The 13,372-nt window shown below is 36.0% G+C and overlaps 1 protein-coding gene across 1 annotated transcript in view; it reads left to right on the top strand.

The window, feature by feature from the left end:
- LanA (laminin subunit alpha) overlaps positions 1-13,372 on the top strand; it is a 1,178,005-nt gene that overhangs the window by 1,072,359 nt on the left and 92,274 nt on the right. Inside the window, exon 56 of the mRNA XM_090374120.1 lies at positions 6,522-7,125. Coding sequence (XP_090230246.1) covers positions 6,522-7,125 — 604 coding nt within the window. The remainder of the gene's footprint in view (positions 1-6,521; positions 7,126-13,372) is intronic.

Genomic DNA, 13,372 nt, shown 5'->3' with positions numbered 1-13,372 from the left:
AAATTACCTAAGTATTCTAAGCAACTCATAAAATTTCCTGCATTACTATCATGCCCTCGAAATCCCAACCCTAATGAAGCTAACAGTTTCACAGTCACAACAACTCTTTTTAGTGTTATTGAAATGAAAAAATTATAATTCCTCAGAGCGGTTTAATACTAGAACATACATACAAAGAACGGTTAATATATAAAAGAGCTTTCGGCTGAGTAGACAGCCTTCTTCAGTTAAACAGAAAATATATTAAATGACAGTTAGAATGGAGATGTGCACTGCCAAGTTGGTGCGTGAGGCGCGTGGCTAATTGTTTGAGGTTGAAGTTTGTGGCTGTGACGTATGGTGGTGACTTGCACCGACAGGCACGTCACAGAAGGCTGTCTACTCAGCCGAAAGCTCTTTTGAATATTAACCATTCTTTGTATGTATGTTCTAGTATTAAACCACTCTGAGGAATTATAATTTTTTCATTTCAATAATATGAATCCGGAGCGCATAGGCCTCTTTCACCATATTTGGACTATTCTTGGCCAACCAACATACGATATGGTTGTGAGACTACAGAAGGATTTCATCTTTATAGCCCGTGGCAGACAACACCTGAGGTTTGCTCACAGATGCAAAGCAAACAAGATTATCCCGAAAGGATTTCGGTACAAACCACCGTTTTTCTAATGAGTGTATGCAACGTGCCTGTCGGAACTTCGGCTTCAAGACTCTGCGCATATGGATTGGCTGCCTCCACTGTGACATACAGCGTGCTTCAGCGAGCAAAGCAGCTGAAGCACGCTGCTTTGCTAGTCGACCTTAAGGCTCTGATTCTCGATCCTATTTACGCCAATGTAATCAATACTTTATGCTACCAGGCCGTCAGAGAATCAGATCGTTATTGTGCCCGACAGAAACGTAAGTTCAATACTTTAATTAATGAATCCCGTCAATTTCGTCGCCAACATAATGCCCCTTCCACAGGTTGCACAGATTTCGTATTGAACCTGAGCAACAAGCAGTTATCTGCAGAACAAATAGACCTATGGACTCTTGGCATGGCATTTGCCGTTCTTCCAAAGTACCCACCGATCACTGACATTGCCTTAGGCGTGGAAACATGTTTATCACGCCTCCCAGAAGATGTGGCCAATGCAATCCACTTAAAGACTGCAGCAGTTCTACACCATGCTCGCCCCGTCTCTTCAAACCTCAGCCGTATGCAGATTTCTACCCTCAAGGCACTAAAACGGGATTCGTCCATTGTCATTCTACCGGCGGACAAAGGCCGTCGTACGGTTGTAATGAACAGCGCTGATTACGTGGCGAAAGCCTTACTGCTTTTGCGAGACACTTCCGTCTACAAACCCTTAACCGTTACCCCCAGCAGAGCATTGGAACGATGGGAGTCAGAGGTGAATATCCTCATCAATAGTTGGCTCAAACAGGGGAAGATAACACAGTCAACCCGTAATCACCTCCGTGCCTCCGGGTGTCAGATCCCACGGTTTTACGGCCTGCAAAGGTACACAAAGAAGACACACCACTAAGACCAATTGTATCCTGCTGTGGATCACCGACTTACGAGTTGTCTAAGTTTGTCTCGAGGCTTCTTTCTCCTCTAGTTGGCAAGACCACCTACACCGTCTCCAACAGTATTGAGTTCATAGAAAGGATCCGCACTATATCCATCTCACAAGATCAAGTCATGGCATCGTTCGATGTAATATCACTCTTTACCTCCATCCCAGTGGAACTTGCCATCTCTTGTGCAAAACAACTCTTGGACAATGATGAAACCCTTAGCGACAGAACCAGACTGACACCTGATGACATTTCCACCGCCCTCAGACTGTGCTTAACAGGGGGTGCAATCATGTTTAGCGACTCAATTTACCAGCAGGTGCATGGCACAGCCATGGGTTCCCCTGTCAGTTCGGTCACGGCAAACATCATGATGGAGGAGTTAGAGGGACGTGCGTTTACACACGCACCAGATCACATCGCCTTTTGGTGTCGCTATGTAGACGATGTGTTCGTAGTTATCCCTAGAGACTCAGGTCAGCGAATCCTAACCCACCTCAACTCACTATCGCCCTTCATAAAATTCATGATTGAGCTGGAGTCGAACAACACCATATCATACCTAGATACCCTTGTCCGGCGCGAAGACACATGCTTGAAGACGACAGTTTATCGTAAACCTATGTGTGCTGGCCAATTTACCAACTTCCGGTCAGCACATGCATGGGGTCACCTCCTCACCACTGCCTGAACCTTGCTAACTCACGCCCGGACACACTCTAGCTCTGCAGGTGAAAGACGCACAGAGATCACCAGGGTCAAAGTGGACCTTGCGAGGTGTGGCTATCCCATCGACATCCTTGACAGGTGTGACCTACAGGCACGCAACAACATGGCGACCAACAGTAACGTCAACAGTGGTGAGTCATCCACGAGGGCATTTATCCCATACTACCCCAACCTGTCACAACAGATCGGTAGAATCCTAAAATCACATGGGATAAAGTGCATCCAACTCCCAGGCAAGAAACTGCGTTCTCTCATTTCCAACGTGAAAACACCTGTCCCCACCCTTCTGCAGAGCGGTTTGGTCTATCGCATCTCTTGCCGTGACTGCACTAGCTGCTACTTTGGAGAGACTGGACGTCGGCTCGAGAAACGTCTCTCAGAACATAAAAGGGCAATCCGTTTGGCAGATGTGGAACACTCAGCTATTGCCGAGCATGTCTGGACAACCCACCACGACATTGGCCCACACCGCGATGCCGTGGTTGGAATCGTTAAACATAAAATGCTCGGATACCTCTTTGAACAGGAACAGTGGTTGTCAAGTTAACCCCATCACAGAAGCAATAATTCCGTCCATAGACAAACGCTGGCCGCGTCACCACCATACGTCACAGCCACAAACTTCAACCTCAAACAATTGGCCACGTGCCTCACACACCAACTTGGCAGTGCACATCTCCATTCTAACTGTCATTTAATATATTTTCTGTTTAACCGAAGAAGGCTGTCTACTCAGCCGAAAGCTCTTTTGTATATTAACCGTTCTTTGTATGTATGTTCTAGTATTAAACCGCTCTGAGGAATTATAATTTTTTCATTTCAATAATATGAATCCGGAGCGCATAGGCCTCTTTCACCATAACTCTTTTTAGAACCTCATGCCAATAATTTGTTTGCTTTTCATAAGCTTTTATCAACTCTAAATCAATTCTTCCTACACTTTTCAAGCACTTTATGTACACACACATTTTCCTTATGTTCTTTAGGCTCATCATGCCTTTTTAAAATATCAACAGTATGTTTCCAATCATTACACCAGTAACTAATAAATTTTTTTGATTTAACTGAAAACAATTTGCAAATAAAACACAGATTTTGTGGTTTCTGAAAATATTAACCACTCTTTTTTTCTGTGGTACCAGAAAAAAGCTCTACTTAAATAGAAATGGGATTCCTTTAATTTTCTTGTAATGATTTTTCCATCACAATTAAAATTTCGATTTGAATTTAATGTTTCCAAAATTTTGCAGTTTTTCGCGAAAGCAAAACTCAGTAAAATCATTTGTGATGGGTTTGGCCATAAAGCAATATCTTTAGTATATGTTTTATGTTTGATATTATTTGTATGTATTGCATTCGTATTTTGATCATTATTATCATTGATATTTGTATTAATATTTTTATCATTGTTATCATTAATATTGTAAACCGTTGCGTTGTTGGTATTGTTTTCAATTTGATCAATAATAATGCCGGCTGATACTGTAGAGTTGGAAGGTTCATTTTCTATCCTATTTTCTTCTGTTTTGCTGCTGTCATCTTCTCGATTTTTTATTGCTACAAAATCCTGTAATGAGGTTTGTTTCTTTTTTAATTTCGCCTCTCTAATTTTCTGCTTCTTTCTTTTTTGAAACCCAGATTCGTACGTTCTTTTCATCGTCCTAAAATATTATTTTTGTATCCGTATATTGTATAATTTATTATTTTTTACTTTATTCATCTAATAATTTTTCATAATTAAGTAAAATAATGTTTGAATGTACAATGTAAAAATAGAAATCCAGTATTCTACCCCAATTACAGAAAATAAAATGAAAGAAAATTTGTTTAAATTAATTGTACACTATCACGGGAAAGAGCCAGCGCCAAATCATGTGTTAGAATTAGTATAAAATATAAAATAAATATTTTAACAACAAAATACTAGTATTAATACCTACCTCGAATTTTCTCTTTATTTATTAAACAACGTTTGTAACCTATACACTTATTGTTAATACAGTAATACACAATACACTTGTTGGCACACACTATGTTGATATCAGCAATCAGCCATATGTACTCTCTGTACCACGGGGATGACACAGACCGTTATAGTTGTCAATCTTAAAATCCCATTCGAGCCGAAGGACCTCCAGTGGCGAAATCAGTGCGGTAGTAAATGATATCTACTACTTATCAACAATAACCAGAGCAAATGTAACTGAATTTTATTCTTCTAACCATGTGTAATGTGATATAGGATTTTAAGATTGACAACTATAATGGTCCGTTTCACGGAGATGGTTTCTATTTTGAAATAAAAACAATAAAATTCAGTTATACATTTGCTTTGGTTACTGCTGATAAGTAGTAGATATCATTTACTAACGCGCTGATTTCGCCGCCGGAAGTCCTTCGGGTCTTGTCAGCAGAATAGGGGGTGGAATGAGACTCTAAGGTCCCATGGAAAATACATTACGGGATAGGGTCATTGCATAGGGCTGGTCTGTACACGGCAATGCGCTCTGCCCTGTTTATATTTCATATGTTGCCATACGCCTACATCACACCTACAATCTAGGGTCCCCAGTTATGGGACCCAAATTTAATTTCCGATTTTTTTTACTACAAAAATGAGTTTATAGAATATTGATTTGGGAGCTTTGGGGCTGCCCTTTTTGCCCATAGAATAACGTGCTACTGATCACAGATGATTAAACCTGATATTTCCTATACAGTTCCCAAAGTGTACATAAATCAACTACATGGACCAAACCATGTGGTTGATTTCTGACAAAAGGCTAGTTGTCAACTGCAATGAGTCAGCACTTGCTGCTTGTATTGCAGCAACTTACCAAACATAATAATCTTGGGTGTAGAAGCATCGTAGTCTCACTGGTCTTTCATTGTGCAGTATTTACTTAATTTCACAGATGAAGGCTATCACTTCCTTAATGATTCTCTCTTTTACCTTGAATAAAGCAATGTGCTCGTTTCCTATAAATGTTATGCCAACAATTGAAAATACAAACATAGTTCTTCAATCCAATGTACCTCACATCCATGTACTGAGGGCATTCTCCCAAGATATATTGAAAATTTATTTTACCAGTTGAAAAATTGTTTTCCTGAATGCTGAGGTAGCACAAATTTCATCAATTGGCACTACACATTTTCAAATTTGAAATTTTTTATAGAGAAGTTTCCAGTACTTCTTGGTATTGTTAAAGATAAAGAAATAGAAAAAGCATTAGATATTTTGCTGCATCAGATCTGCCAATTTCAGCTTATAGAACTGCCAGATTCTACTATGAAATGAGGAAAGAATTGATCATTCAGGAAACTGAAAGGGAAGCTTGAAACATAACAATTCTCCCAAATCATGCTTGGCATTTTAACAGTTCCTCATAGTGATGCTGAGTGTGAGAAAATATTCAGCCAGGTTATAAAAACAAAAACTGAGTTCAGATCTCTTTCTGGTGAAACTTGGGAAATACTCCTTACAATCATGCCTAGACAGCAGGGCCATTGTTATAAACAAAACTTTGACTCATCATTCATGAAGCCGACAAAGTCTAAACAGTATCTTTCTTGAAGCTCTCAAAATCAGTTAGGTCTAATAGAATATCCAAACAGAAATCCACAGACAGAAAAATGTTAGGTAAGCTAATATTAGCATAAAAGCATATGGTACTAATAAATAAACAATCCTATGCCTGTATTTTAATATATAATGCACCTAATATAGTTAGGTAAGGACATTGTTGTATAGTTAGGGAAGGATATATTAAATATAGTAATAATCTTAATATAATGCATATTTTGCCAATGAAATTTAATTCCTTGTGAGTGTGGACATTAAAAAACCTCTCACTTTTCCAACAAATCTCCTCTGTTTTCCTCCTTCTTACAAATGACTTTTTGAAAGTCAAAAGTTAGCAGCTATGATTGTCCCAAGGTCACAGCTAGCCCTCTCCAAAACATAATTTTCTTTAATATACAATTTGAAACTGAGAGCACAATATGTTTAATTTTATTACAAAATCAGTTTGTATTATAACCGTTTGCACATTTTGTATAAAATGTAAATTCACCTCTCATTTTCAGATGCCTTGTATTAGTGTTGGTTGTATTAGGTTGCAAATAAATTGCTGTGATATCAATAAATATTTATGAAAACCAACTTTAATGAGAGTTAATTTTTATAATTTTTTAATGTTTTTTTTTTTTTTTTTTTTCAGATTGCACGTACAGTATCATTTTTGGAAGATGAGCCAGGCTACGTTGGTATGCCTTCTACTGACTTAGAGAAATATGCACAACTTACTTTCAAATTTAAAACAATGAATGCTGATGGGCTAATATTTTATGCCGCTAATGATGATCAAACTAGTTATATCTCTATTTCACTATCTGCAGGAACTCTTGTAATGCATAGTCAGCCTGGTGGTGAAATCAGGACAAGCCCTGATGTTAAATATAATGACAAAGAATGGCATTATGTGACAGCAACAAAAGCAGTTTTACAAATGAGGCTTGATATTGATGATATAGATTCAGTTGAAGTTGCACTCCCGATTGAAGCTTTGGTTAGTATTTCTACACCCCTCTATTTTGGTGGTATACCAGACAATTATATTGTTAATCCTAATGCCACACCAGTCATAAGTAATTTTGTGGGTTGCATTGGTGACACAACTGTGAATGGAAAATTCCAGAATTTTGCAAGTACTCAGAACAGACAAGGTGCATCACTTGCTAGCTGTCCATTAGGAGATCCTGATCATATAACAACAGTATCCCCTTTTGACGTTAATGTCCATAATTTGGAAACTCCAAATGAAGGTCAGACATAATTTTTAAGGCTTTTCAGGGCAATTTTAGAAATATTTCATTAGCATTTATTAATATTTACTTTTCATATTTATCATCATCTTAAGACAAACATTATTTTGACGGTTGATTAAATTTTTTTAAGTACAAAATTTTCAAAGTTTTTTTCCATTCTTTAGCAAAGTAAGATTCTTTTGTTTTTAAAAATCTGTTGATCATTCAGGAATGCTATTAGCATCAAGTGACTTTTTAAGTAGTTCATTCTGTAAAAAACTTTATAAAAGATAATAAACTACAGCGTGTACCACAATGGAGTTATTACTCAACAGAATGACGGGACTTCGTGTTTAAAGAATACAAACGTAATTCTTTACAATTTATTAAGATACCAAATATCTGATCCCCCCCTATAATTCATTATAGCTTTCTTATCTAAAATTGGTGTCAAAAAATGGTTAATAGTGCAAAATTTGATGCCAAATTGCATTTCTGTATTAAAATTATTATTATTGTGGGTTGCATTGGTGACACAACTGTGAATGGAATCATAATCATAATTGAATTATAATTGAATTGAATCATAATCTTATTTCATAATTTCTCTAGTGTGCCCCACTTGGAGTTTACTGCAATAAGATTAAACCTAGAATACTGTGGCTCTTAAAGTTTATGACATAGAAATGGTCTCCATCAACTTATGGCAATGTTGTCAGTGATGGGTGCTATTTATTTAAACAAACATATAAATCTGAGCATGCATGCATTCTCATATTTCATTGTCTCAAATGCATGGCACAATAATGTGTTATTAATAATAGTCGAGAAAAAGTTGTAAATTAGGATTAAATTTGAAAGTCTCCACAATTCTGTCCAAACAGAATAGGAAGGAACAGATGATAAGAGCCTTGTCACTCATATCAGCTGTGGAGAAACTGTGCAAGGTTCATGGGATAGAATTTTTCCCAGCATAGTTTGTGCTTCTAAACAGGAGAGACTGTTTTTACAGGAATCGGATATGCTTAAATAGAAGGAGCAAAGAATATTTGTCGATGCTATCAAGACAGTGCTAGGTGGGTCAGAAAACTGCTAGCTCAGAAATATACACAGACTAATAGTATAATAGCAGTAGAAGTGAAAGTAATTCTTGTGCTTTTCTTTCTTCCATTAGGACACACAATAGCCTGGAAAGCAAGGTCTGTATTTAAAGGCCTGCAGAAAGCATTCACGGACAAACAATTGCATGGGATATGTTTGGGTTAACAGGAACAAAAATGGATGCTGTTATACTTGCACACATGCTAGAAGTAGAGTAAATAAATTTGAGGAATTTGAAGCATTGGTTAGGTTAACAAATGTGGACATTATAGGAATATCAGAGACACATGGTGCTATGATGTGATATGTGAATATGGAGAGTACAATGTTTATAGAAAGGAAAGACAGGAAAAGAAGGTATGGGAGAATTTGAAAGCAAGGTCTCAGATTTAAAGGCCTGCAGACAGCATTCAGGGACAAACAATTACAAGGGATATTAGTATTAGCAAAGGCACATGATGCAAGAAAGCAAGCTTATATAGCATCAGCCAAAAAAAAAAAAAAAACACCCTCTTCTCATTTCACCCATTCACTCATTCCAAATGTTTGTCTAGTTCTGCCTTGAATCTATTTAAGCTTTCATCTTCTACAATGACAGATGTAGAAGATGTGATATTTACTTAAAGTTGGAACTACTAATAGGAGGTGATTATCCATTTGTATAAGGCAATGGTCAAGCCACACTTTGAGTACTGCCTACAGGTCTGGAGGCCTCATTTTAGGAAGGATGTAGAGTTGCTTGAGTGAGTACAGAGAAGGGCAACAAAATTGGTGAGGGGAACAAAGGGGTGGTCTTACCAAGAAAGGCTTAAGTTCTGCAAATTTCAGCATATGGAGACTAGGCACCTGCAAGGTGTATAAGGCCTGGAATGGATTGAGCAGACTTAATTCTGATGGGATTCTTCCTCTTGCTCAGATTACGAATCTGAGGGGGCATAAATTCAAATTGAGGAAAGACAGTTATAGAATAGATATGCGGAAATTTGCCTTGAGCCAGCTGGTTGTTGATTGCTGGAACAAACTTCTGTCGTTGTTGTTGAAGTTGATAGCGTAAATAAATTCAAGGAGAAACTGGACAAGCGTTTAGATGGAATGGATGTATGAAATGTTTTTTTTTTTTTGTCTGATGCTATATAAGCATGCTTTCTTGCATCATATGCTTCTACTAATGCTAATGACCATGTTGAGCAGTAGAACCTATATTTCATTGTCGACTTCAAAAATTCAGATCTTGGGTACCACTCCATACTTCGACTAAAAGTCAGAAGAAAGCAATGACTGGCAGCTGCCACTCACTGTTTGTCCCTGCCCCTGTTGTCCTAGGTTGACATGCCTAACGTGTTTATCCCCCACACTTGCCGCTGTTTTAAAATCGGGAACTCATTTTCCAATTTTGAAACAGCATGATGGGAGAATAAACACCCTACCTAAGCTAAGCAACCCCATAAGCTAAGACACAAAATAATCAGAAACAAAACACATTCATAATAATCACCCAATCACAGAACTTGACCGTACAATCACTTCGTTCTACGACCACACCCACTGCACAGAGACAAGTGTTATCCAAATAACAGATTTTAGCCCGCTATGTAAGTATTTTCCTTCATTTACATAAGTCACTTAGGAAAAGGCCTTTTGCTTCAGGTTCCATAATGCATGAGGAATATTGTTGCATCCGAAATGGTGCTTCCGTAGCCAGGTGGGCAGGAGCTGCAGTGCGTAGCACATGCTTCTTGATCGGACCGGGGTTCGAGCCCGTGACCACCAAATATGGAGGATGCAGAAAGGTCAGGAAATGACCACTGCATATCCCCGGAGCAATATGGCCTTAGTTGATAATGCTCCTAAAAACCAAATAACAACAACAACAACAACAACAGCAGCATCCGAAATAGCAAGACTAAAATATTTACAAACTATACAAATATTTAAAATATTTACAAAATACTAAACTATTTACAAACTATACAAATATTTAAAATATTTACAAAATACTAAACTATTTACAAATATACAAATTATATTGGGTCCCTTCATCAGCTAACATTACAATGGAACATCAAATGATGCTCCACATGGTTATGTATTAGACAGTGAAGCATGTACACAAGGTGACCGTTATGGAGGCAGTTATGGCCCGAATAAGTGACGTAATTGCCCTGCCCTGTTTTCCCATTGAATAAATATCACTAGGAGGAAACCTATTTTAATGTATAGAGAGATATAATATTAATATAAGCCTAACAAGCTCTTCACCACCGTGTTTGTTCTACTTTTACATGTCACCACTAGATTGAGAAACTGACAGGTTCCCACTGTTATTATGAAGCATGGAATTGTGTTTGTTCTACTTTAAGTTATTTGTAGAACTCTCCTCATGTAATCTAGTGACTTCACTTATCTGCTTTGTATAGCAAAGATGCTAATGGTCTTAAAGAAGGTATTTTTTGAATGATTCGTTACAAAGATCCATAATAATTTTGATTAATAACAAATCCATTATTATTCAAACACAAAGGCAATATTGACTCAGCATAGAAAGTTAGCAATATGCTTGATATTCCAGTTTTGTGCATTTCACATCATGCCAAATTTGAAATAAATTTGAAAATTGAAGTGAAAAATAATAGCGATATATAACTTCTAAAATTTTTTTTAAAACTATTTATACACATAATAAGCATAAATATATATGCATGTACACATTTGACATTTTGCTTTGTAATTGTTTTTTAAGCTGAAAAATTGAAAAGACCGTTTAAAGTTTAATCTTTAAATTTTAAGCCAATAACATTTTTAAAAATTTTCAGTAGAATTAATTTTTTGTTTTTTTTAAATAAAAGGGTTAAAAAACAGCATCTTTTACATATTTAATTTTTTATTTAAAACTAAAAAATTACATACAATACATATTGCAGTACATTAGAAAAAGATGAAATATTGTATACTTCAAGCAAAATATTTTTAAAAAATTATGTAATGTATACCAGGTGCATAATCCGGCAGGCATTGAAAACATCTTTAAATTGTGACACTATGATTATTGTGATAAATGTAAAAAATAACTTTTTTTTTTTTTGAAACATTCTGTATTTCAGCTACAGAAATTATTGGTCTCTGATAACTAAAATAAGATACATAATTTTTTGATTCAATAGATTTGATTCATGACTGAATACACCATCAATAGTGGTTCCATATTTATTGTAGTAATAGTATTTATTGATGTATCTGATGATAAATCCAAATTGAAGATTTTTTTAATAAACTTACAAAATTCCTTTCCATTCTCCAAATCCAGTTGTATATTGAAATCACCAGCACTATATAATAGGTGAATGATCCAGAGATTCGATTAATTTTACTCTTCAATTGAATAAGGATTTAAATTTTTATATATGAATTTACAGATGTTGGTTACCACTGTTCCATGAGTAATGTAGATTGTAATAATGAAGATGAGTTCAATATTGAAACTGATCTATGAGTATATCACCAATTTTATTTGTAATGGCTATCATATGTTGTTTTTAAATATGTGATGTTCTGATACAACTAGCCAACAAAAAATATATTTGTTTATACCTCTGCAGTTAAAATATGAGATTCTGGAGGAAATAAATGCACTATAAAAAGTCTATCACGTTTACATCAAAAGATGTATCAACGTTTATTGTTAAAATAAAGGGATATATATGTATAATTCAAGTTTGTAATATAAGTGTAAAAAAAAAAAATGATATGTTCTCTATAACTCATTTTACTTTGAAAAAAATATAAATCATAGTTATATTTCAATAATATATAATCAGCATACCCTATAATTGTCCTTAAAAATGTTTGCTACAAAGGGATTTTCTCTTGTATTCCTGCTAACTCTCTCTCACAAAGAACCAACAGTAATTCCCCATCATTACAGGATCCCAGCAACCTTGGTACTGCTTTTCTATCGTGGAAATATCTTGATGAAACCGCTCCCCTTGTTCATCACTCACATTTCCCAGATTTTCGGATAAAAATTCAAGATGTGAATGAAGAAAATGAATTTTCAATGACATTCAACAGCCCATGTTTTTGTAGCATTCGAGTAAATTAGACACCAACATTTCATAGTTTTGTTGTTTTCTATTACCCAAAAGACCATGTAATACTGCCTTAAATAATCGCCAAGCTGCAGTTTGAAACCCAGTTCAACCTCCTTTAACTGGGTTTCAAACACATCTCCTTTCACAGGAGTTTCCTAATTTGGGGTCCTACAAAAATTCCTTAAGTTTAGCATATGTTAAATTAGGAAACATACTTCTCAAATATGCAAATCCATTACAGCCACTCCCCAGCTTATGTAAGGGTTGCGTTCTGCGGAACTCTACATAAGTTGGAATTTTCCTAAATGCTTATGCAGCACTCACAGCTATGCGCGCTGAATTTGATTGAAGCAAGAAAGAAATGTTCAACGAACGTGTGAATAGAACTATTTATTCAATTTTTTTTATCTCATGTGCAGAAATTTTATAATTTTGAAATTACAAATATTTCAAAATTATAAAATTACAAAAAAGAGAGAGGAGACAGGCATAACATCAGCAAGTTTTACCTTTTGAGGCACTGGCGACTTCACCACATACTTTAATGTGTTGGAAACCAGTGCAATGCTTGAACCTATTAAACCACCTGTTGCTTGCCACAAACTTGGCTTGGGGTTCGCCGTACTTATCCTTAATATCTTCATAAATACTTCTTGTTTTGCTTGAATGGCCATTGGACTCAGGGGCACTCTCTTCTATATCTGATTTTCCATCCATATTATTAATAGCTTTTCCATCTTCGATATAGCACCTGAACGCTCTTTTGTGATCACTGTTGATTTAAATGCATTGATCCTTTAACATGGTCTGTTATATGTGCACTGTCCTTTAAAATAGTATTCACTTTTGAAGCAGCAAGACCTAATTCCATGCAATAGATGACAAACTTTGTCCTGCTTCATACTTCTTAATCATCTTCATTTCTAAATCAATTTTGTTTCATTTCCTAGCAATGTCAGCACTTGCACTTTCTGTTGGTCCCTTTTCCTTCCACATTATAATAAGTAAATAGGAATGAAAAGAAGATTCTAAAAATTTATTTATGTTTTTTATATGATTGAAGATTTCAGTGAAGG

The sequence above is a fragment of the Mastigoproctus giganteus genome, chromosome 5 (assembly GCF_048544385.1).
Source record: "Mastigoproctus giganteus isolate SK-2022 chromosome 5, ASM4854438v1, whole genome shotgun sequence".
NCBI classification, from domain to species: domain Eukaryota; kingdom Metazoa; phylum Arthropoda; class Arachnida; order Uropygi; family Thelyphonidae; genus Mastigoproctus; species Mastigoproctus giganteus.
This window is presented reverse-complemented; position numbering and strand designations above follow the sequence as displayed.